Source organism: Balaenoptera musculus, chromosome 13 (genome assembly GCF_009873245.2).
Source record: "Balaenoptera musculus isolate JJ_BM4_2016_0621 chromosome 13, mBalMus1.pri.v3, whole genome shotgun sequence".
NCBI lineage: Eukaryota > Metazoa > Chordata > Mammalia > Artiodactyla > Balaenopteridae > Balaenoptera > Balaenoptera musculus.
In genome coordinates, this window is record NC_045797.1 from 2,504,318 (window position 1) to 2,530,116 (window position 25,799).

The following is a 25,799-nucleotide window of genomic DNA, read 5'->3' on the forward strand; positions in this document are numbered from 1 at the left end:
CGGGAAGGAGCAATAGCAAGCGCCCGTTTCCCTTTCGAGTTTATGGAAAGAGGCAACACGAGCACTTAAAGAACAGCAATTTCATCTGTATATTCCGAACAGTTTATTGGCAGCACTACTAATATGCTTTCCATGGGGAACCTTGAGGAGGAGTTTGGCAGAATTCACTAGAATATTGCAATGAACTGTTATTTTCTTTTGCTTGGGAAAAGAAATGAAAATTGTGAACTTCTAAAATATCCGAGTTTAAAAAACCTCAAATTTCCCCAAAGACCAAAAGAGACTAATGCGAATAATTCCTAAAATTCATCAAATGCTTTATACCAGACTTGCAGCTAATTATTTGAGTAGGGCCAATATAAATGACTTATACTAAACCATTTGTTTAAAAAGAAACTCTTTTCTAATAGGAGCATGAAAGGCAAGATTTGTTCCCCCCAAAGGAAGGAAAAGGAGGGAAAAAGGAAAGGAAAGGACTTTATTATTTTGAACCTAATTTAAACCTCTTAAGAAAATTCCACAATAATCAGGATCTCTGTAAATACTGTCAGTAAATGTGAACTTGTTTGAAAAACTACAGTTACAGTTATATTTACATTTTTGGAAACTTTCCTTCACGGCCATGTAACATGCTGTATCTTCCTCTTTGCTTCTGGGGGCTTCAGGTTATTCTGAAAAGACATGAGAAGAAGTCAGTTTACACTTGCAGAAATGTCAGAGAATACCCAAAAGGCACATTTTAAACCACCAAGCCTGACCACTGATGCAGAAACGGTGGGGCACTGCTGCCATCTGGTGGGGAAGGTGAGGAAAGAAGGCTAGCCCCGGGCTCCCGTTTTGCCAGCGGTGGTTCTCAGATGTTTACCCTGCAGACTCACCCACGGTAAAGTTGACCAACTGACCAACATGCCCAGGCCTAGGCCCTATCGCAGAACCAACTCAGTCAGCACCCACGGGAGGTGGCTGGGACGAGGCTCCGACTTGGGCCAGGTTTTCTGGAAGCCCCTCGAGGTGACCTCAGGCACATTCGGAGTTGAGAACCACTGACTGCTCCAGACCTGCTTCCTCCCTGCCGAGCCCATCTCCTCCCAACCTCACAATCTAAGACCTTAATACAAGATTTAAAAGAGAAAAAAAATCACACCTCTGAAACAGTAAAAGCTTTCTGAGTAGAAAAATGCTTTCCAAGAGACTGGGGGAAAAAAAATCCTCAAAGCTCACTCTTATCCCAATATTCAAGGTCTGGACTGCTCTTCCCGCTCGTTTCTGACACCCCCTCCTCGTCCCACAGGAGTGATAGAATGAGGGCAGAGGCAGCGTGGTGCCCTCAGAAGTGCGTCCGCTGAGGCCACAGAGACCTGGATTCAAACTGCGGGCCAGCCACTTACTGACTCTGGAACCTGGACAAGGTTATTTAAATTATTTAAGCTTCTTTCCCCTCATCTGTGAAATGGGAAAAGCTATTGTACCTCCTTCACAGGGTTGCTGAAAGGAGTCAATGAAGAACTAACACAAGAACTTTGGGCGGCTCAGATACAGAGCAGCTTTCTTTTTCCAGGGTCTGCTATTTTAGTTTTTTTTTTTTTTTTAATTAATTAATTAATTTAATTTTTGGCTGTGTTGGGTCTTCGTTGCTGTGTGCGGGCTTTCTCTAGTTGCGGCAAGTGGGGGCTACTCTTCGTTGGGGTGCGCGGGCTTCTCATTGCAGTGGCTTCTCTTGTTGTGGAGCACGGGCTCTAGGTGCATGGGCTTCAGTAGTTAATGCTCACGGGCTCTAGAGCTCAGGCTCAGTAGTTGTGGAGCACAGGCTCTAGGCACGTGGGCTCAGCAGTTGTGGCTCGCAGGCTCAGTAGTTGTGGCACGCGGGCTCTAGTCCACAGGCTCAGTAGTTGTGGCTCGTGGGCTGTAGAGCGCAGGCTCAGTAGTTGTGGCACGCGGGCTCTAGCCCACAGGCTCAGTAGTTGTGGTGCACGGGCTTAGTTGCTCCGCGGCATGTGGGATCTTCCCGGACCAGGGCTTGAATCCGTGTCACCTGCATTGGCAGGCGGATTCTTAACCACTGTGCCACCAGGGAAGCCCCGGATCTGCTATTTTAGAAGGTCTGAACCACTCAGAGTTTTGCTCCCTTTGACACACAACTTGAAGATGATAATAAAGCCAAAGTATACTTACAGGAATGCTATGGATGGAATGTTTGTGTCCCCTCAAAATTCTTGTGTTGAAACCTAATCTCCGATGTGATGGTACCTGGAGGTGGGGCCTTTGGGAGGCGCTTATGTCATGAGGGTGGAGCCTCATGAAGGGGATTAGTGCCCCCATAAGGGACCCCAGGGAGCTCCCTTGCCCCTTCTGCCATGTGAGGACACAGTGAAAAGCAGCTGACTCTGAACCAGGAAGTGGGCCCTCACCAGACACTGAATCTGCCAGCGCCTTGATTTTGGACTTCCAGCCTCCAGAACCATAGGAAATAAATGTTTATTGTTTGAGCCACCCAGTCAATGGTATTTTTTGTTATACCAGCCTGAATGAACTAAAATAAGGAATAAAAGCTATAAAACTGCTGGATGTTTAAAAGTGAAATCACTTTTCTGAGAAGACTATGGGAAGATCAAATATATATAGATATGTAAAATCTCATAATTAAACTCAAAATAAACCATGTTATCTATAGAAATCTGCCGTACGAAATCCAAGCATCCAAATGGTAAGTCTAGTAGAGCGTAACGGAGGAGACTCCATCCTTCTAAAGATAGGTACATGTGAGGGGTAGGGGAGGCAAGGGGTAAATCCTAGAGATTCTGGTGTGATTTTAAGGTAAGTGCAAAACAGACTTAAGGTCAAGCTCTAAAATGCTACTTCATAAATGCGTGACCCTGGACAACTGAGTTAACATTCTAAGCCTTGCTAACAAGGGACTATTTCTCTCTTTTAGTTCCAAGATAGTTAAAGGATCTAAGTGAGGAAAATCTAGGAAAAGGGCCTAAGAGACACTCTCTTTACACATTTTAAGCAGAAATAAACTGAGTGCACTTTAAGAAACATTAGCTTATCATCATGGATTCCAGGGCTCAAACACACGAGAAATGAGATGTACAAGTGAGACGGATCACTGACGGGCTGGAGAACGATCACATCTCCTGTCCACACTCACCGCGGCCTCGGCCTCGGCCTCCTCCTTGGGAGCGGCTCGCTTTAACTTCACCGGAGTAGTTCCTACAGGCGACAAAGGCGGCGACTTCACGGGGCCGGAAGGACTTTTCCTATGCATTAAGTCATGGTTCTGTTTAGTGTCATTATTATTGTGTTCCATTCTATTGTTCGTAGGCAAATTGGAAGACAAAATTAGGGGTGAAACACCTGAAGAGGAATCTGACAATTTTCGAAAGGCATTACTGGTAGCGCCGGCCTGAGGCCGGGACTTGAGTCGGTCATTGTCTCCGTTCTCGCTCTTCTTCACTTTTATGCTTGTACTTGTTGAACTCCCGTCAAACACGATGAGGGGTCTTTTCCGAAACCCGTCTGCGGTGCTACTCCTGAAATCGGAGAGATGTGTCATGAAAAATACCCTCTGGACAGCAAACCAGTTCCCTGGGACTCAAAGGTAAAACAATGACCGAAAAAGATTTATTGATAAGTAGGACTACTGGAAGTAGGGCTACCAGAAATGCAGTTTTCTATGTTTACTTTAAGTGAAATGATAATTTTCCAGTGCTTTTAAGTTTAAAATATTTATTGACAAAAATTTACAGTTACCTTTCACGTATACACAGTTATTTTTAAAGCATCAATCCACCAACTAACCCCAAAACTTAAAACAGGATATCCTAGTAACAAAAAAAATTTTTTTTTAATTTTTAAAAATCACCATCCTATTGATAGGGTTATCTTACCCATGTATCAATGATTATTTAGAAAGGAAACAGACTATAAAACTATACTAAACTACCATAATGGCAGTCTACAGACGATGGGACAGGACATCCTACTCCATTCATTAAAGGTCTTTAAAGCCACGGCATCTTCGAAACTAACTGTAACATCTGTATAATTTTAAGTTTATAACTTGGCAAGTCTTCACATTTAGCTTCCGAAAACCTAACTGCCACTCTTAATCATAAAGATTAATAATCAAAGCATTCATTTGTTCATTATTAATTATACCTCAAATGAAACATAGATTTGTTTATTTAAAATAAACACGTTAAAAGGACTTGAGTCGTCGGGAAGGACACTTGGGCTTCGCCGCTCAGGGGCCAGCAGCACCAGCGCCATCTCGGGAGCTCGAAAGAATCGCAGCAGCTGGGGCTGTGATCCGTACTGACTGAGAGTCTGCACTTTAGCCAGACCCTAGGTGACTGGCCAAACTCACCAATTCTTAGGCCACCAGTGAACACCATTTGGTAGAAGATGAAAAACAAGCTCACCGTCCACCCACCGCCACCTCCGAGGGCAACAGACAGCAGGACTGAGGGCAGGACTCTCCAGCTGGGGAGAGGTCAGCCTGACTCAGGAGCACGCTGAAGTTTGAGAAGCACTGCACCAGAGAGCCGGGCCTGGCGTGGTGTGCCCTGGGGGACATCACAGCACCTCTGGAGCTCAGCTCCTCCGGGGAAAGTCACAAGCAATTCAAAAAGGCCTGATGGTCTCTTAGATCCTTCCAGCTTTAATGCTCTGATTTGAGAGCCAAACTGTGACGTTTACAAACAGTCAAAGATCCTTTCCAAAATGATATAGAGGAATTAAGAGGGATTACCATAGGGAGTAAAACGTAACAGTACTGAAAGCTTTGCTTACGACAATGTGCCTGAATGTGCAGATCAAGAAGATACTTTCTTAATAAGAGTCACCAAAAATAAATTAAAGGTATACACGGCATAATCCACAGATTTACCACAGTTAACACTCATACACGGCCTGTAACCACAGAGTTAAAATGATGCTCACCCTGAACCGAATGTGTTCCTGATCAACAGTGAGACTGTACCCATATCTATTCTCCAGAACACTATACACAGATGAGCACACACGTCACGTTCTTCAGCTGTTCTCGGACTTGGGGAACAACCTCCCTATCAGTCATGAATTCTTCTTTGTACCTAGAGAGTAAAGCCACTAACTCAGAGCTGGCATTCTCCTCACGCAGCCCTCTCACTCCATCTCCTCCCACTTTCTCTAGTGCACTGCCTGTGACAGTAAGGCTCTAAAAAGAAATTCAGCAATTAATCAAGAGCACCCACTTGTGATAAACAGACACAAGAAAAGAAATAATTAGCCCATTTAGGGATCTTAGGATACTTGGTCCTCACTAACCAACTACACTGATTAGTTAAATGTAACTTTCTTTATAAAAGGAAATTCACTTGCTTGTGGTTTTATGAAAAATTTTCTGGAATTTAAAACTTTAAAATAGTGTACCTGAAGCTACACGACCATCTCTTCATTTCTGTTTTATTCAAAGACCTCAGAGTCTTATCTGACTCCACTTTTTTCTGACAATTCAACAAATCTTATTGGCTCTGCCTCCAAAACACATCCAGACCCCAACCGCTTCTTACCAAGTCCACTACCTCAGTCAAAGTCACTGCCATCTGCTGCTAGGATTACAGCACAACCCCTTAAGTGGTTTCCCCATTCCCCTCCCCCAACCTTAAATCATTTCTCAGTACAGCAGCCAAAATAAACCTCTTAAAATGTACATCAGATGGTGTCATCACTCTGCTCAAAATTCTCCAATGGCTTCTCATCTCAGAGCAAAGCCAAGATTCTTACAACGACTGACAACCTCCTGCACTCACCCCTGTGCACCTCCTTCCCTGCTCTGCCTTTGATGCTCCCCGCCCAGCCTGATGGCCTCTGGGTTGCTCCTGGCACATTGTGTGGACACACTCCTGACCAGGTTCTCAGGTTCGGCCTGGGACGCTGGCTTGCCCTCTACTTTCTACAGGTCTCTCTACTGAAATGTCACTTTTCAGTGAAGTTGTTCCTGGCCACTTTACGTAAAATTGTCCTCCCTTTCCCTGTTTCACTTTTCCCTTAGCATTTACCACAATGTAGCATACCTTGTATTTTACTTAACTTTTTTATTGTGTTTCTCCCAATTAAAATATGAGCAAGGAATTCTGTCAGTTTTATTCATGCTACAGCACAGTACCTGATGCTCAATAAACAGTAGCTGAGTCAATATTGTTTACCTAAGTTTATCTGGGGAAAAAAGAAAAGCAAAATTGTTTAGTCATATAAGATAAGACGATAACCAGAACGACGCAAAAGTACCTTTTCGTCTCATTTTTTATCTCATGTTGTTCTCTTTTCTTTTCCATCACTTTCCCCCATCTATTCTTTGGCAAATCTCTCTGCGGCAGTGGTATCGCATGCTGAACATAAAGATCGGTAAGACTGTCTTTGTTTACTCTCATGTCATTTTCAACAGTTATGTTCTTCTGTAGAAAAGGAAACAAAAGTAATTTCAAAACAACATCTCTCATTTTAATAACTAACCAACTGCCTACCTAACAGGGTAAAACATGACTGCTTAAATTACAAGTATAAAACCATTTTCACGTTTAGACACATGCCTAACATTCTATATGATACTGCAAGAAACAGTATTATAGGGCTTCCCTGGTGGCGCAGTGGTTGAGAATCTGCCTGCCAATGCAGGGGACACGGGTTCGAGCCCTGGTCTGGGAAGGTCCCACATGCCGCGGAGCAACTAGGCCCGTGAGCCACAACTACTGAGCCTGCGCGTCTGGAGCCTGTGCTCCGCAACAAGAGAGGCCACGATAGTGAGAGGCCTGCGCACCACAATGAAGAGTGGCCCCCGCTCGCCACAACTAGAGAAAGCCCTCGCACAGAAACGAAGACCCAACACAGCCAAAAATAAATTAAAAACAAACAAACAAACAAACAAAAACAGTATTATAAAGACGCTAAGCTCTTCAAATTTTGGTTCAGCTTCATCTTAAAGATAGTGGTCACATGTCCTCAGTGCGACAAGGACAGCTGTCCACACTGCTCAGCCCACACAGGAGGCATAAAGACCATTTCCAGGAGCAGCATCTTAACCTATGAACAAAACTGAAAATGAGGGACCTTCTGGGGAGACCAGACAAAAGAAAACAAACAATGATAACAATTACTACATCCTGTCAAAAAGTTATCTAGAGTGTTACTATCATGATCAGATTAGCGGGCTGGAGGTCTCACCCTGTATATTACTCCCCATGTTTCCCTAATAGTGCCTCTTAGACTGAAGGCCACCGCCCAGACTTGAATGCCCCATGGGCGGAAGCTGCATTCGCCTTCCTGATGACGGTCCTGGTAACAGCACACACCCCAGAACAAGCGGCCCCTCACGTCTGCACCAGTCCTTTCAGTGGCTCCCGGTCATCGTCCAACTATCCCTCTCTGCATCACCTCACTGTCCGATTTACTCTCAACAGAAAACACATGGCAGAAGGCACAGGAGCAGTTACGGACAGAGTTGGATTTAGGAAGGAAAATAAGGATGGAAAGGAGATTGTGGGCTCAACAATTCAGAAAGGCTTGGAAACATTTGTGTTTAAAACTGACAGAACAAATCCAATCAGCCCTCTGATAAATTGATCCCCGTTCTTTTTGTTCTTCAAGATTTAAAAGCACAAACTTTACTTCTTTTATCTCTTATAATGTCTCTGGACCATTCTTTATTATCAATTTTCACCTGTACTCACTCAGAAGAATGGGGAAACGCTAGGGATTCTCTTGGACAACATTCCTACAGAATCCATAGACACCTTAGTTAGGGAAGCACTGCCCCAGGACAGTGGTTCTCAAACTGTGGTCTCTGGACCAGCGGCAAGAACTCGTTAAAAATGGCAATTTCCAGGCCACACCCCAAACTACTGAATCTGAAACTCTGGATATGGAGCCCAGCAGTCTGTGTTTTCACAAGCCCCGGGGTGACTGTGACCTACCTAAAAAGTTTGAGAACCACAGGTAAGAAAGGTAACTGACATCCCTAAAATAATCTACTTAGCAGGGGAGCTTGAGGAAACCAGAGAAAGAGTACCGAGGGGGAAAAACACAAGGAAAACAACAAAACACGCTACTTAAACCCCTCCAAAAGCTTTCAGTAATTCTCTACCACTTTAAACAAAACTCATCACTTCTTTGGTCTTATTTCTCTTCTGCTATCAGAGGCCACACCAGCTGAAAAAGAGCAAACGCTGCACTGAGAGCCAGTTCGCCTGTCTGCACCATCTACCGACGGTGTGACCTCACAGAAGTAATGCCACTTCTCTGGGACTCAGTTTCCCCATCTTTGAACGCGGTGAGAGTGGAGAACAGTCGATTTCTCCGATGCCCTCCAGCCCTGGCAGTCGGGGACCACCACCCGTCATTTCCGTTCTTCTACGACCTACCCCTCTCTTCGGAGGCCCTTGCTTACATCCAGGCCGCGGGGGTCGCCTGAACTCCCCTTTCCGAGCCATCAGGACCCAAAACCGTAAGTCCTAACTCCCGGGAGTTCCTGATATTCTAAGGACATCTCTCTCCCGGACAGGGTAGTGAGGAGACCCGGCCGGGCCGAGCGGGGCGGAGAGAGGCTCGACCCGGCGGCAGGCGCGCCGGCGGCGGGTGTGTCCGGCGCCGCCGAGGACTCCCCGGGGCGAGCTCAAGTCCCAGCGCCTCCCCCAAGCAGGCCCGCCCGCCCTGGCGCGCCGCACCTGCTCCAGGGTGAGGAGAAGGAACTCCTGGGACAGCAGCTCCGGGTGCAGCAGCAGCTCCGAATCGGGGCAGCTGCGACCGCCCACATCCCCCGCCATCATCGTCGCCAGGAGACCCCGGCCGGCTACCCACAAGGCCCCGCGAGGAAGCGCCCCGGAAGTGACGTCCCAGCCGGCGCGGCGGTCTCGGGTGCGTCGTCACTCTGGGTGCGCCGCCCGTCCCGTTCCGCCTCTCAGGGTCGGCTGGGGTGCCGAATGGGCTCTCGCCGGGGAATATCCCCGGGGGCGAAAGAAGTGAAAGGTCTTTCTGCCGAGGAAACGATTGGCGTTTCCAGTCTGGCGGGAAGAGACGGAAAGGCGAAGTTCACGGAGCGGTCCATGATTGGTCGCGGCCGGTCGCGCCTCCTGTGACGTCAGGGGCAGAGACCAATGGGAGCCCCAGGACGGCCTCGCGGGAAGACGGCGCGGGAGGCAGATAGACGTTATCCCAAATATGGCGTGGGTAGTGTCTCGGGTTTCTCTTTTTAACCGTTTTATTGTTTGTTTCTTAATCCTCCTTCAATATGATGTAAGGCCAGAGGGTTTAATTCCCTGAAACCCCACCGCCTGGCACATAGTAGGCACTCAAGTATTTGTTCTCTGAAATAATACTCGGATGAAACTGCTCAAACATGAAAATAACGGCTGAGAAGCGCTGGGGACACGGCCGCATTTTTGTTTAGCTTCCGCAGCTGTGAAATGGGAATGATAACGCCACCTCACAGTGTTGTGAGGTTGGAGCCAAAGCACGGAAAGTCCCTTCCCTGTTACCTCTATCTACCCGGACATTTGTTGTAGCCTGTTGACTGTCATCAGGGGAGAGAGGTGGCAGGACGGTGGTGTAGGTTGGGGGAAAAGAATTTGTAAGAGCCTGAAAATGTGGTTACCGGTTCTTGCTGTGTTCTTTCTCCCTGTGGTTTTCAGGACTTAACCTGAAGCCTCAAGCTCTTCATCAGCAAAAATGTTTTATGGCAGGTGAGATCTGCGCTTTTTTTTTTCTCCCGATATTTCCCAGTTTAAAGCTAAAAGTACTTCCCTGCTTAAAACTAAATCCATTAAGATAACTCTTGGTGCCTCTGAAACAAACATCTCAGGATAGAGGGAGCGTCCCCTGGGCAGAAGAAAAAATAATCAGGAGTCAGAGAGGAGGGAGTAGAATTCGGTTCTAACACCGCTCCCTGCTCCAGGGAAGGAGAGACTATGTCTTTGGTAACGCCTGCCCCGGCTCCATCCTGGGCAGAGGCTTGCAGAGTGGAGCCTCCGAGAACATGTGGTGTGCTGTGTTTTAATCAGAGTTTCTGATGTAGGAAATAGGGCAAGGGAGAATTTGCGTTTCTAACAAGTTCTAAGGTGATGTTTCAAATGTGTCCAGGCAGAAAGGCCACCTCACAGAGACTCCTGTCACATCGAAACAAGGAAGCTACAGGTTTCCCGACCTTCAAGCCAGGCAGTTACCGTGATTGGAAGGGCCAGGCCTGTCAGCACCAAAACCAAAAGACAAAACCAAACCTCAGAGTTGCCAAAGAGCATCTCAGAATCTATGTGGGGACCAGGGATGCGAGGACCTGACCTCTCCTGCTTCTCCTCATCTCTGGCACTTCACAAATTCCCTAACCAGACACAGTCCTGAGAGAGGGAGCCGGCCTCCGCTGATAAGATTATTGTCACTGTAGCTGAGTGGGGGCTTAAAGTAGAAATAAAGCTCAGTTACAGAAAAAATTCCATTTGTTGCATATTTAAGTTTGTAGACTGAAGTTTATTCCTGCTACAGTATTATCTATGAGTATTATATAGTAACCATAAATGCTTAAGTTTTTTTTTTTAATTTAACTTTTTTTTTTTTAAAACTCTCTAAGAGTTAAGCCAGCATTTTATTTATTTATTTATTTTGGCTGTGTTGGGTCTTCGTTTCTGTGCGAGGGCTTTCTCTAGTTGCGGCAAGTGGGGCCAGTCTTCATCGCAGTGAACGGGCCTTTCACCGTCGCGGCCTCTCTTGTTGTGGGGCACAGGCTCCAGACGCGCAGGCTCAGTAGTTGTGGCTCACGGGCCTAGCTGCTCTGCGGCATGTGGGATCTTCCCAGACCGGGGCTCGAACCCGTGTCCCCTGCATTGGCAGGCAGACTCTCAACCACTGCGCCACCAGGGAAGCCCGATGCTTAAGTTTTATTAGGAGAATTTTCCCTTCACTCAAAGATCATGAGGGTTTCATTAACATTTTTATTTGGTGCCTGTAGTCGACAAGAACAAAGCTGAGGGAAACCAACAAACACTGCCCTGCCTGGCATCATCACCTCACTGGGTTATGAGCTCCTCTGGGACAGGGTGCATATGTGTCCTTGGAATCTCCGCCCGGTCCCTAGCATGCGCAGCGCTTGTACTTAGGTACTCAGTAAGTGTCTACTGAATGAATAAATTGTGAACAAGATATAAACTGAGAACCTGGGGTGTTGATTCCTCTTGTTGGCAGTGTAATATTTAAGAGACTTATGTTATAAATATTTTATCAGATGTATTGTCAACTGTATCTGAGCATCCATAAAATGCTTCAAAGTGAATATAACAAAAAACAGTTCACGTTTTGGACCCATGTTTTTAGCTATTTAGAACCACAGTTCTGCTATGTGTAAGTGAGGATGTTAAGTTTTGGGAGTAGATAGCAACTATTAAAGTATTCGGTTGTACCTATTCAACGCTTAATCTATTAGACCATTTTTTTCAAACTCTATAAAATACTCTAACGTGTAGTATGGGCCCAAGGGATGTTTAATAAATATAATAAATGAAGTTAATAATTCCTTTGAAAATATTACTTTGATCATTCATAAATATGACCAATCAAAACAACATGAGAAATATTGAATTAGCCTGATGTAGATCTTTGCACATTTATGGAATAGTTACTTACATACAGCTGCCGGACATATGTGAAATAGATTCCTCAGAAAGTTCAGGAAGAACAAATGTTTCTAGATGGAATAATGAGCACATGTGGAGTTTGCCATTTTAAGAATCTTATGGCAAATCCTTTCAAAAAGGAAATAATTATTTCTGAATTACCTCCTTTTACTCCCCTTTTTTGTTAACACGTTTGCACTCCTAGATTGTTTAAAGCAGAACACAAATATTCCATAAACCATTCAACCAACAAAACTTAATTTTATGTATAAAAAATTTTATGGTGTTATTGAGTTCTGGGTTCTTATCCTTGCTCTTTTCTTCCATGGAATTTGGGAGAAGCCTTTCACTTCTCTTTGCATCTGTGAATTCGCGTGTACAATGCAGAAACCAATAGTGCCTACTTCATAAGGATATGGCGAGGCTTAGATGAGATCACTGCCCTAAGCCCCTTAGCCCAATGTCCAGCTGGCAGTCAGTAGGTGTCGCCTCTGCACCTAATCTCACGCCAGGCCATGGTGGAGCGCTGAAATGAAAAAGCGCAGAGTGGACTCTAGGCCCGGCTGGGCCAGTGATGAGCTGATGACCAGTCACATATCCTCCACAGGCCTGGGCCAAACGAGGAGACGGCTGAACGTACTCCGGTGTTCTCCAGCTCCCTGGCTGCGCTAGAGCCGGGAGTCCATTCATTGCCACTTGTCTTTGAAGCACACATAGCTGTACACTCTGGGAAACCCCTTCCCTGCCTGGAGGCTGGGCCAGTGATGCTGGATCCGCTGGGTCAGGGCTGAAGCACTGTCTGGGGCTGGGGCACGTGTGTGGCCACGAACTCCGAAGGGAAGGGCGTAAAAGGCCATAGAAGAGTAATTCCTGATGGTTCTTTATTTCCTTCACTTAACTTTTTTTGGGGGGGGTGGTCATTTGTTTTTCTCCATTTGAAGCAGAAGACCACAGAGTAGAATCTGGTATGACTCCTGATTCTGGAGGACGTTTTTATTCTGTAATCCCCAGGGGCTGGAGGAAAGCTGAGGTCACAGGGGACCTCTAAAGTCAGGGGAAATCATTGAGAAAATTGGGCTTTTTATAATTTATGCTGACAATTGAGCACTGACAGCTCTGGAGGGAGTTTTCTAATTTTTTCATCGTGAAACTGGATTTTGACTATATATTGAAGAGAGGCGCATGGATTCTTCGTAACCTAGGAGTCTTCACTGTGGCTTGACCCAAAGGAATAGCTATTGATGAGCTTTCCTTAAGGAGTGGGTAAAATAGTCCCAGGACTCCCTGCTTCAATAAGGACACCTTGGAATACACTGCCCCTGGGGCTCGGGGCTAGCGGTGCCGGAAGCCGGCGGCTCATGCCCAGCAGTACATTTCGGTTCCAGGGGGGCCACCGGCAGCCGTCCACTCCTCCAGCCCGACTTCGTCAGGTGGCAGCGCCATCCAACCTTTCCCAGGAGTGATGGATGGGTGGATGGATTCATTCATTCCTTCAGCAGGTGCACTGCCCAGCGCCGTCGCGGTGCTAGAAGCAGGGCGGCGAGCGAGTCCGGCAGGCCGCGGGGGAGAAGAAAGCGCGGCCCCGGCAGCGGCAGCCTCGCCGCGTTACCGACCCCGCCCTGCGCCCGGCAGGCTCCGCTCAAGCGCCCGCGGGGATCGGCGCGTCTCCCCCCGGACCCCCGAGGCAGGCGCGCCGGGAACCCTGCAGACCCCCGGCACCGGAGGCCGGAGGGGCGCCCCCCTCCCCGTAGCCCGGCCCGGGGCGGGGTCTGCAGGCGACGCGGGCCGCAGGCCGGACGGGGCCTGGCGCTCCCGCCCTCGGCCGTCCACGTGACGGGAAGCGGCGGGGCCGGGCTGGAGCCGGGGCCGGGGCCCAGGAGCGCGCGGCCCGGGGCGCGGGGCCCGGAGCGGCCGGAGCGCGGGCCGGTGAGCGCGGGGCGGGCAGGGAGCGCGGGGAGGGTGGGGCTGGGGTCGGCAGGGGCTGGGGGTCGGCGGCCTGCGGGCAGGTGCGCGGACAGGTGCGCGCAGGCAGGTGCGCGGGTGGCGGGCGCGCGGCGCCGGGAGGGGGCGGCTGTGCGGCTGCGCGCTTTCGGGGCAGGGAAGACCCGAGACTTGGTCCCGGTTTGGGTGGGCTTTCGCTGTTCTGGAGGGAGGAGCCCGGCGGGACAACACCCCGTGCCCCTCGCCCGTCTCCCCTCCACCCGTGCGTACGATGGTTTTGTCGCTGTGGTTGACGTTTTCTGGAGCTCGTGGGATTTGAGAGTGCAGATTCCGGGCCACATTCGGGCCTGTTTGGCCTGTACTGGGAGACGGGGCAGGGGTGCGATGGGAGGAGGGGAGACCTCGCCCCTGTTCTCCCCTGGGACGGAGGTGCGGGTGGAAGGAAGTTGAGTTCTCCGCTTCTCGCCTCCTGTGTTTTAGGGGGTGGCTTTCAAGACACAAGCTCCCGCCTGCAATTTCCCGCACCTGCCATTGCTTCCGTGACGGGCTGCTGGGTGACCATCACCCCCCCAGGCCCTGCCTGGCCGCTGGACATGGGGGTTCACCCAGCGCCTCTTAATGCACACGGACTGTACTGGGTGCTGGGGTCCCAACCTGTCGGATCAGGGTTCCATCCTTGAGGAAGCACTTGGGGAGGGCAGGCAGCCGCGGGGACAGTGGTGGCAGGCGAAGACCCGGGGAGAATGTGTGAGGAGGGTCCGCTGCGGTGTGAGCTGGCAGACCCTGGCCCAGAGCTCACGGCTGGAGGTGCCCCCGAGCTCACTACCCCTCCTCTGGCCGCGCTTCTCTGTTGGTCAGCCGGAAACTCCAGCCCTATGGTCAGGTAAGAAGGAACATCTGGCCAGCTGCTTCCTTTTCTTTTTCCTTCCATTTCTGACAGGCACGCAGCCTCAGTGGTCACTGGAGCGGCCTCTTTGGTGTGTGGCCCTAGAGGCCGTCTACCACTAGCCTTCGCAGGCCCCGTTCCTTTGTGCAAAGGGGCAGTGCTGTTCCGTGGCGGTGGTGGGCGTGGAGCTGCAGGTGCAAACCCTGACGCTGCCACTTCCTAACTGGGAGCCCAGGGCGTTCACTGGACGTCCTGAGCCTCAGTTTCTTCAATCAAAATAGGGGGACTATGAGAAAAGATACATGCATTCCAGGAAGAAAATGTGCATTGGGCACAGAGCCTGGCACTTAGTAGGTGCTCGATGAATTATTGTTACTAAATAGAAATGAGGATGTGGCGTGGTGGCTGTCTCAGTTTTGACGGCGGTGGTCTTGGCTCTGAGTAACTGCTAACCCAGTGAGGGCTCTCCTCTGGGGTGAGGCTCCCCGGGGGCTCTGAACTCCAATTTGCTGTGCACATTTTACAAAGACGTGGGGGACAGGTGTGGTGCTAGCCCTCACCTTCAGGTACGTCCTCTGCCTTTTCTCTTCCACTCAGACGGTGAACAGCAGTCCTTGGGTCCTACAGGTGGAGGCAAGTTGCCGTCCACTGCGGGCTCCCAGGACGCTCCAGCCTCTGCCTGACCCTCCAGTGACAGGGCTTTTTGTCAGGAGCCTGTTCTTCCCTCAGGCAGCTCCAGTTGACAAGCTTTAAAAGCACCGAGCTCACTGTTTAAAAAACGTGAAATTTCCAGGCCTGATTTGCAGCTAGCATTTCTGTTCATAAAAAAAAAACCTGGTTATTATGGTTTATTCCTTCACGCTAATATTAAAATTTTGTGATCCTTTAAGAAAACTCGAGGAAATTTGACTTAACGAGTTAAGCATCTTCATCTTGGTCTCAGTTCTCATTAGAAATACATTAATCATTTGTGGCAGCCAGGTGTTTGGATACCGCCCAACAATTTGGCCTTTATAACTCATCTCCTCTGTGGCAAACCTGACCCGTTTTTCTTTCTTAAACAATACCGTACTACAAAGTGAGCGTAGAAGTAACAAGTTAATTTGGGGCTACCCCGAGTGAGCTGGAGAGCTCCATGCAGAAGGGCAGGAGTGGTCACTGAGCGTGTTGTGAAATCGTGCAGATGATTTGAGATCAGGATCTTTTGATAGTCAAGTAGCTGCTATTGGGTAAATTAAAGATTCAGGAAAAATAACATGTGAAAGAGGACAATTGCCTAGCATCCAGTAAGCCCTCAATAATTCTTACGACGGTTTGAAGGTCCAGTATTGAGGAAGATGTTACAGAGGAAATGCCCTGGAGAGCCATACTCCTCCTCTGCAGTTTGTCTGCCTCCCCTGCCCTGCCCTTCGCAAATCCCTGCTTCAGTTATAACTGCTGGTGTTGCTGTTACAGGACGCATATGATATGTATACACAGAGACACACAAATGCATATATGTGGTATGTGTATATATGTATGTGTACATACACTTGTGTGTGTATATTTACATATATACGTATTTAAATATTTCTGATTAGTATTGCCCAGGAGAAGGGTCCCAACTATGAATAGTTACATATAGGTATGTACTGGGAAAAGATCAAGATGACAAGTTAGTTGTTCGGCCTTAGTTGTATCTTTTTTCTTCTTCTGTTTTAAGATACTCTTTCAGGTCATTGAAACAGGTTTATTGTGATGTAACTAGCCTTATAATATCTCTGTCACATGAGTGCAAAAGAGAACATTAAACGGTCATCCAGTGGTGTCCTGATTTTCAAAAGGGGGAAAAGTTGTCTTTGGTGCAGGTCAGTAAATGTGTTGTCGATTCCTGGCGGATTTCAGGACCGGGTCACTGAGCATCCGGCTGTGAGAGCTGAGAGAAGCACAGGGGCAGCATGGGCTGCCGTCCCTCAGAACATTTGACGCCACAGAAACGTGTGTCCCGTTTAGATGAGATTACCGGGCTGGCGGAGAGACGTGTCCGCGTGTCACTCTGTATCTGAGGTTGAGCAAGGCAGTGCTGGCTGCGCTCCATTTGGGAAGAAGCGTTTATTTGTGACACAGCTTGTTTAGGGGGCGTGGGGAGGGGGGGAGGCGTTTGGCCACAGAGAAACGTAAGAAGGGAGGGTGAGGCGGGTCCTGGGGGCCCTCTTCTAGCCTCGGGATGGAAAGCGAGGACCTACTGCTGAGGGTCCCTCGGGAGGAGCCGCAGGAGGACCCCACCTGTGGGCCTCACACCACGGTGCCCCCCGTGTCTGGGGTTGTCTGAGTTCTCTTCGGGGATCCGAAGTCACACTCGCCCACTTTGGTCAATGCAGTAGGAAGAACATGGCCTTGGAGTCAGAAACAGAAACGGGGGTGAAGTCCCAGTTTCTTCACCTGCGGCTGTGTAGCCTCTGTGTCCACAGTGACACCCGCCTCTCGGAGTGAAGCATCCGTCCAAACCCGGGGCCCAGGGCCGCAGTCAGCTGGTGCCCATCCTTCATCCAGACTCAGAGCGGCCTTGACCCAGGGGTGGGCGGTGTTGCGCAGTGGTTAGGGCCCCGCTCTCCGTGGTCCTTCAGCCTGTGAGAGCTCCACCTCCCCCTGCGGAGTGGAGTGACGAGAGTGCTGGCCTGGTCGGCCACCGCTGTGAGCTGAAAGAGCCCACTTGATCCGGAGCCTGGAACGTGAGGAGCATCCCAAGGGGTATGGCTTCCCTAGGATACTGTTGTCACTACCCTGTCCTCCACAGGAGCCAGAGAATAGCCCAGAGACAGCGTGTCATCCACCCAGATTCAAAGAGGGGACAGGCCCAGAGGCTTTAAGTGACTTGCCAGGAATACACACTCTGTCCACCTGAGTCCATCCCAGACTTTCGTGGCTCCCCTGGTCCAGCATCTGCTCAGTCTTCTTCCTTCCGCGAGAAACTGGCCCCGAGCTTGCTCCAGCCTCCACGGGAGTGAGGCCAGGTGACCTGCGGTGTCGTGAGACCTCCTTTGCGGCCCCTCCGCTCAGCTCCGTCCTCTGGGCCTCAGCTGTCTCTCCTGATCTTATGGGACCAACGTGATAACCTGTTGACGTGGGGTTGAAAACAGCCGATGAAACTTGGGAGGCTGTGTATCTCCCCCCAGCCCTTTCCTGGAACGTGAGAATGTGTGACAACTTTAATTCCCTTGTAGGTTTGATATTTTCAGACCTGATTTCAGTAGAACTGCTATTTTCAGTTTTCCCAAAGATCTCCACCTTCTAGAGTGTTGGTATCTCAGGTCTTTATAAATGCGTTTACCCAGGTTAATCGAGAAACTTCTTACGAAACTTTTTTCTATGAAAGCCTGTTGTTAAAATGGCAAAATAAAAATTTTTTTAAAGTTGCATTTGTAGAAATACTGTAAATGACAGGCAGATTCAAGGAACGCAAGCTCTCTTACAGCTAACGCCTGAGCTCCTGTGACCAGTGGCGGGCTCTCGGAGGGTCTCTGCCGTGCTCCCTGGGCCCACTTCCAAGACTCTGACCCCCAGTCAGAGTCTTTCTTTCTTTCTTTTTTAATTTCTTGGCCGCACCCTGCGGCATGCAGGATCTTAGTTCCCCAACCAGGGATCAAACCCGTGCCCCCTGCGGTGGAAGCGTGGAGTCTTAACCACTGGACCACCAGTGAAATCTATTTTCTGATGAATGGTTTCCATCCCTTGAAACGGTGCCCAGGGAGTGGTTTTTGCTCCCGATCCCTTTTGACAACTGGTGGGTTTGTAGAGCCCCTCACATGCTTGCAGACGTAGACATGGCTTTCCAGCTCAAGTGCCTGAGGAATTCAAGGATTCAGAACTGAATGTAGCTAATAAAACAAGTGACTGATGTGGAATAATATGAATAGGTTAATGACTGTAATTTATAATTAAGAGGAAAGATTGGCCAAGTTTACATTTTTAAGGGCTTCGCATCTTGTGATCAGTTTGGAGTTTATCTTTTAGGTAGTGGCACACTTTCCGAAGCGCTTTAAGGGGGGTGAAGACGTGATGTTTGAGATGTGAGGTCCATGGTCCTGCCATCTTCCCGTGTTGGCTTAGAATCAGGCCTGGCTCTGGTCCAAACGTTAGAATGACCGTTTGATCTCTATTCACTTATAAAGGACTATCAGAAAATTTAAAAAAAATGTAAACTGGGACGATAGCAAATCTGCCTTTAGGTAAAGTGTTCTTTTTAAAATGTAGGTAAGAATTAATCTTTAGCTGGTCCATAGGGAAGCACCTCCTGTCATAGGGCTGTGATACCCATTGATGGGTTTTTTACCTCTAAAGTGATATATCTGTGATGCACATATGCTGCGTAGGGCTCTATAGAGTTTGTTTTATTTTAAAGTGTCGATGTAATCCTCAAATGTGTGATTCTTTGCAGACACACAGGATGCCATGCCCATCTTAAGGCTGTTCTCATATTATGTGAACGTTCTGTGACAGGAGGTAACAGTGTCCTTTGGTTCAAGAAAAGTAATTATTGGCGAGGATCCCATCTTAATAAACAGCACTTTGTCATAGCATTCTTTTAGCAGGATATATTTATTTCCGGCTCAGATCGGGAGTCTATATGTATATATATATTTTTTTCTTTGTTTAATCTTGTAACCTTGGGTCTACGAGTGTCTTTCTGCGTCTAGATAATCTTTCTACTTCAAACATTGCCTTTATTCCATGTTTATTCTTTCTGCTGTGACTTTTACCCGCAGCGTGGAGCATTTCCATTGCTCCAGGTTCTTGAAAATCCCCAGTGTCATAGGACTTCAGAGGTGCTGTCCGCTTGATGGGTATGCAGCGAAGTCTCCTTGTAGCTGCAATTTGCAATTCCAGATGGTTCTGCAGGTTGATCACTCCTCCACAGCTGCTGGCCATTCATGTCTCCGCTTCTATGAGAAGCCGGATCGCCTTTTGCCCATTCTTCTGTGAGATTCGTGTTATTTTCTTCCTGTGCGAGTTCCCTGGACCATCCAGGCGTCTTTTCGTCAGACGTGTGAGGTCAGCGTCTTCTCCCCCATCCTCATGTTTCTTCATCTTAACTTTTCACTTTCTTGGTGGTATCTTTTGAAGAACGTAGGTTTTACATTTTAACGTGAATAAATTTATCTTTCTCCCTAGGGTTTGTGCTTTTTTATCTTATTTTAGAAGTTCCTCCCTACCTTAAGGTCATTAACATATTTTTCCCCTATTTTCTTCTCAAAGTTTTAAAGTTATGCCTTCCATACTTAAGAATCTTCATCCATCTGGAATAATTCTGGTGTACGGTATAATGTAGGACTCTAGTTTATCTTTTTTCTTCTGTGTGGATATCCAGTTGCCCGGCACTGTTTATTGAGCATGTGCGTGCTCTGTATACACCCTGTGATATACAGTGCCACCTCTGTCGTATTCTTAGGTTCCGTATATGCATGGTCTGTTTCTGAGCCCTCGGGTATGTTCTCTTGGATTCGTCCTGTACCAGCACCACATTATCCTAATAGCCATCACTTTATATTTCATCTTCTCTGTTGAGTCAAGTCCCCTTACCTTACCTTTTTCAGAAGTGTCTTGCTTTTTTTTGGTCCTTCTCTGCATATGAATTTTATAGTCTTGTTGAGTTATACACACACACACACACACACACACAGATACACACATATATACCTGTTACAATTTTATTGGAATTGCATTTTTTTCTCTGGGTCTTTTAGGGGCGAGTTTGCTTTTTTATGGAAGCAGAATTTGCATACAGTAAAATACACCGAACCTAAGTGCACAGTTCAGTGAATTTTGACAAACCCATACACCTGTGCAACCAATACCTCAAACAAGATGTAGGATATTTGTGTCACCCCAGAAAGTTCCCTTGTGTCACCCCTTTCTTTCCAAAGTAACCACTGTTCTGGCTTCTATCACTATAGATGAGTGTCGCCTGCTTTTGAACTTCATATACGTGCAGACACATATGTGTATGGTTTCTTTCATTCAGTGTTTTTGAGATTCATCCATGCTGTTGGCTTTAGCGGTGGTTTATCCTTATTTCCAAGTTGTATTCTGCTTTGTGAATACTCCACGTATGGGTACGAATGGGTAAAACTGAGCTGTTTCCTGTTTTGGGCTATTATGAATCAGGCTGCTATGCACATTCTTGTACAAGTCTTATTGTGGGTGTTGTCATGTACTCCGGAGAAATGGAAACATTAAGAGCGGAACTGCGGGGTGACAGGATATATGCATGTTTAACTTTGTAAAAGACCACCAGATTTCCAAGGCAACAGTACCATTTTATCCTCCTTCCAACAAAGTATGAGGTTTCTAGTTGTCTTTTGTCCTCATTAACATTTAGTGTTGTCAGTCTTTTTAATTGTCGCCATTCTAATAGGTGTGAAATGGTATCTCATGGCTTAAAATAGATTTCTCTGATGACTAATAATGGTGAACATCTTTTCATGTTCTTATTGGTCATTCACATACCTTCACTTTTGAATCTTTTTCCATTTAACAACTAGAGTTGTCTTTTTATTATTGGTTGGTGGGAGTTCTTATATATTCTGGAAATGAGCCCTTTGCCTGATATGTATATCACAAGTTTTTCTCCCAGTCTGGGGCTTGCCTATTTATTTCCCTAATTGTGTCTTTCAATGGATACACATTTTAAATTTTTATAAAATCCAGTTTATCACCTTTTTTTCTTTTCTGGTTAGTGCTTTTTGTATCCTAAGAAATCTTTATATACCCCGAGGCCCCAAAGATATTCTTCTGCCTTTTCTTCTAGAAGATTTATAGTTTTAGCTTTTGCTTTTAAAATAATTTGATGCATCTCAGATTAATTTCTGTACATGGTATGAGGTAGGGATAATTGAGGTTAATTCTTAACCCCATTTAAGGTTATCCACATGTTCCAGTGCCATTGATGGAAATGACTTTACTTTCCCCACTGAATTTCATTGGTGCCTTTGTCAAGAACCAGTTGAATACATATGTGTGGGTCTAATTTTGGACTTTCTCTCCTGTTCCATTGATCTATTTGCCTATCTAGATATCTTAATTACTCCAGTTTTATAGCAATTGCTGAAATCAGTGTAGGTCCTTCAACTTTGTTCTTTGTTTTCAAGATTGTTTTGACTATTCTAGGTACTTGGATTACCATTTAAATTTTAAAACCAGCTTGTCAATTTCTGCAGAAATGTATGCTGAGATTAAAAATCAGGTCTTCCTTAATATCTAGCAATAAGATTTTATGATTTTCTCCTTGAAGTTCTTACACGTCTTTGCTAGACAATTTCTTCATACCTTAATTTTTTTATACTACTGTAAGTGTCCTTTATTCAAGATTAAAATTTCTAATTGTTGTTTGTGTGTAGAAATGCAGATTACTTTGGTATACTGATTTTTTTGATCAAAGGATATTTCTAACCTTTTATTAATTCTAATAGATTATTTGTGAGTTTCCACGCAAACGGTACTATGACCTGTAAACAATTATAGTTTTATGTCTTTGTCTTCAGTTCTTTGTAACTATTCTTTTTCAACCGGCGAAGACTTCCATTACAATGTTGACTACAGATGGTGTATTAGTTTGCTAGGGCTGCTGTAACAAAGTACCCTAAACTGGGTAGCTTAAATAACATAAATTTTTGTTGTCCCACAGTCTGGAGTATAGAAGTCTGAGATCAGGGTGCTGGCGGAGGTGGTCCCTCCTAAGGACTCTGAGGGAGAATCTATTCTAGGCCTCTCCCCGAGGTCCTCACAGCCTTGGGTGTTCCCTGGCTTGTAGATAGCCATCTTCTCCCTGTGTCTCCACGTGTCTGTCCTCTACGTATGTCTGTCTTGAGTCCAAATTTCCCCTCTTTATAAGGATACCACTCATATTGGATTAGGGTCCACCCTAATGACCTCATCTTAACTTGATCATCTGTAGGGACCCTATTTCCATATAAGGTCATATTCACCGGTAATGGGAGTTAGGACTTTTTAACATATTTGGGGAGATACAGTTCAACCCACAAGAGGTGATAAGGGTCTTGTTCCTTCTTTTATGTGTTTTCTCTTTTAATCTTTAAATGTGCTCAGTTAAACTGGCAGATTTTATTACCTTAAACCAGTATTGCATGCCAGCTTATTCATATTGTGTTCATATATATACACATACACACACACACACACACATATACATGTATTGCTTGATTCAGTGTGCTAACATTTAATACTTTTGCATATTTATTTATAAGACTGATCTATGATTTTCCTTTTTCCTATATCCTTATCTGGTTTGGATATCAAAGTTATACTTTACACTGGCTTTATAAAATGAAGTAGGATACGTTCCTTCTTTTTTATTCTCAGGAAAATGTATTGTGTGAAATTGGAAATATGCAATTGCCAAAGGTCTGGTAGAACTGTTAGGAGATCCATCTGGACCTGGTGCTTATTTTATGGGACAGTGTCCATGAAATCAGAATATAGTCCGAGGTCTAGCATTGTGTAAACGCATCAGCTCTCCCAGGCTCGGCCAAGTGCTACGAAGAGAAGTAGGGCCTCTAGAAGCCTATACGGCTGTTGTAGCAGTTCTTCAAGTAAAGAACACAGAAAAACGTTTTTGAAGCTTATGGGTAATCTCAAAATCTGCTGCCCAGCTCTCTGTGTAGCGGCAAGAAGGGACTTACTGAACTGAGGTTTCCTAGGAAACCTAAAGGGACCTAGGAAGTTGCCAAAGCAACAGGTTCTTTTGACAGTGTCTTCAGGTGTAACTAAAAGATACTGTGTACATCTGTAGAAGAAAACTAGTATTTTTTTTTTTGAAAACTAATATTTTTACATTAACATTTTCAAAGACACTCAGATTCTGATTATCACTAGTGGTGGTGTGTATATTCTTAATTTGGTGGAAAGTAATCACTAATATTTAAATTTTGGCCCTTAGCACACACGTTGCTTTATACTGTTACTTGTGTAGTTTTCTATTATGTCCTTAATGAGATTGGGAGACTCTTGGGAAAGGCACAGTGTCTTGTAACTTTTTTTGCACACATACAGGTGCTTGTTGCATATGTAATGTTATCTTTTTTTATTGTCCATGAGTGTATTAATATTTTTCCATTTTTTTTCTCTAGGTATATATTTTGCAATTTTGAGAAAACTGAAATATTGATCTTTTAAATTACAGCCATGCTTTTAAGGTGCAGTTCTAAGAAAAAGTTAGTTTAAATATCAGATCAGTTTGCGATCACACGATAAAGTATGAATTGTACACTTTAGAGAAATTTTTAATCTTATTACCATGTTAAAACCTCTCTGAATTCAGACCCAGTTGGACTTAATATAGGGAGGTAAGTTGGACTTAATATAGGGAGGTACAGCCTAAAGTTTATCTTTCTGTGATTCATTATTTTATCCAAGTAAATTTATCATGTGACTAGATCATGGAGGAAATTTTCCTGCTGCTTAAAGGAATAAATCATTTTTAAGTATCAGAATGTTTAGTGTCAGCTTTCATTTACCTCCATGTAATTCTGTTTTAGCAACTTTGGAGTTTATAATACACTATTGTTGACCTTCGTGCTGTGAATTGGCTCTCCAGGACTTATCTAGCACTAGATACACACTTGCACCCTTAAACAAAATCTCCCCAACATGCCCCCAGCACCTGGGAACCACCATTCTACTCCCTGTTTTCAGGAGTTCAGCTTTTTTAGACTCCACATATAAGTGAGATCAGTCAGTGTTTGTCTTTCTCTGCCTTATCTCACTTAGCATAACGCCTTCAAGGTCCACGCATGCTGTTATAGATGGCAGTATTTCCTTTTTCTCATGGCTGAATAATACTCCCTTGTATAGACGTATATGTATGTATGTGTGCGTCTGTGTGTGTCCATATATCTCACATCTTCTTTATCCATTCATCCATTGACAGACACTTAGATTGTTTCCATATCTTGGGTATTGTGAATAATGCTGCAATAAACATGGAAGTGCAGAGATCTCTTCGAACTTCTTTTTTCATTTGCTTTGGATATATACTGAGAAATGGAATTGCTGGATCATATGGCATTTCTATTGTTAATTTTTTGAGGAGCCTCCACACTGTTTTCCATAGGGGCTACACCAGTTTTCCACCGACAGTATGCAAGTGTTCTCTTATCTCCACATCCTCATCAATACTTGTTGTCTTCTTGATCATAGCCATTCTAACACATGTGAGGTGATGTCTCATGGGGGTTTTGATTTGCATTTCCCTGATGATTAGTGATGTTGAGCACCTTATTGTGTACCCGTTGGCCATTTGGATGTCTTCTTTGAAAAAAACGTCTATTTAGTTCCTCTAAATAGACACATTTTTTATTGGATTGTTTGGTTGTTATTATTATTAATTTATTTATTTTTTGAAATAGATTGAGAAACTGATTGGAAATTGAATGCAAACTAAGACCGCTTGACTGTTACTGAAATGAATAGCCCAGTTTGCTTTTTTTTTTTTTTTTAAAAGAAATTCACGTTCTTTTATTTATTTATTTATTTATTTATTTATGACTGTGTTGAGTCTTCGTTTCTGTGCGAGGGCTTTCTCTAGTTGCGGCAAGTGGGGACCACTCTTCATCGCGGTGCGCGGGCCTCTCACCATCGCGGCCTCTCTTGTTGCGGAGCACAGGCTCCAGACGCGCAGGCTCAGTAATTGTGGCTCACGGGCCCAGTTGCTCCGTGGCATGTGGGATCTTCCCAGACCAGGGCTCGAACCCGTGTCCCCTGCATTGGCAGGCAGATTCTCAACCACTGCGCCACCAGGGAAGCCCTGTTGTTATTATTATTGATTTGTATGAGTTCTTTATATATTTTGGGTATTAATCCCTTATCTGATATATGGTTTGCAAATATTTTCTCCCATTCTGTAGGTTGCCTTTTCATTTTGTTGATTATTTCTTTTACTGTGCAGAAGCTTTTTAGTTTGATGTAGCCCCACTTGTTGATTTTTGCTTGTGCTTGTTGCTTGTGCTTTTGGTGTCATATTCAAAAAATTATTGCCAGTCCAAAGTCAAGGAGCTTCCTCCCTATGTTTTGTTTCAGTTTTATGGTATCAGGTCTTATGTTTAAGTCTTTAATCCATTTTGATTTAATTTTTGTGAGTGATGTGAGATGGGGTCCAATTTCATTTTTCTGCATGTGGTTATCCAGTTTTTCCAGCACCATTTGTTGAAGAAACTGTCCTTTCCCCATTTAGTATTCTTGGGTCCCTTGTCAAATATTAGGTGATTGTATAAGTGGAGGATTATTTCTGGGCTCTCGATTCTGTTTCATTGATCTGTGTGTCTATTTTTATGCCAGTA

The 25,799-nt window shown here is 45.7% G+C and overlaps 2 protein-coding genes across 4 annotated transcripts in view; one reads left to right on the top strand and one right to left on the bottom strand.

Annotated features, from left to right (window-relative positions):
* Positions 1 to 459: 459 nt before the first annotated feature.
* Positions 460 to 8,994, bottom strand: C13H2orf49 (chromosome 13 C2orf49 homolog). Its single transcript, XM_036873827.1, has 4 exons — positions 8,706 to 8,994; positions 6,274 to 6,440; positions 3,152 to 3,533; positions 460 to 671 (listed from the first exon to the last, which is right to left on the bottom strand). The coding sequence occupies exons 1-4, from the start codon at positions 8,805 to 8,807 to the stop codon at positions 615 to 617; spliced, it is 708 nt and encodes a 235-aa protein (XP_036729722.1). The 5' UTR covers positions 8,808 to 8,994; the 3' UTR covers positions 460 to 614.
* Positions 8,995 to 13,452: 4,458 nt separating this feature from the next.
* Positions 13,453 to 25,799, top strand: part of TGFBRAP1 (transforming growth factor beta receptor associated protein 1) — a 48,663-nt gene continuing 36,316 nt past the window's right edge. The window contains exon 1 of one of the 3 annotated variants that reach the window (XM_036873086.1): positions 13,453 to 13,565. Coding sequence is in view for 2 of the 3 variants with exons in the window: in XM_036873084.1 (XP_036728979.1) it covers positions 14,324 to 14,463 (140 nt within the window). In the remaining variant the exon portion in view is untranslated. Of the gene's footprint in view, positions 13,566 to 14,140; positions 14,464 to 25,799 lie in introns of those variants that run through there. The other 2 variants (XM_036873084.1, XM_036873083.1) reach the window with 2 other exon arrangements.

Coding starts and splice junctions, on each gene's coding strand:
- C13H2orf49 (XM_036873827.1), bottom strand. CDS start 8,807: ATGATGGCGGGGGATGTGGGCGGTCGCAGCTGCCCCGATTCGGAGCTG. Junction 3,534..6,273: donor ATAAAAAATGAGACGAAAAG/GTACTTTTGCGT, acceptor CTCCGATTTCAG/GAGTAGCACCGCAGACGGGT. Junction 672..3,151: donor AGGCCGAGGCCGAGGCCGCG/GTGAGTGTGGAC, acceptor ATGTCTTTTCAG/AATAACCTGAAGCCCCCAGA.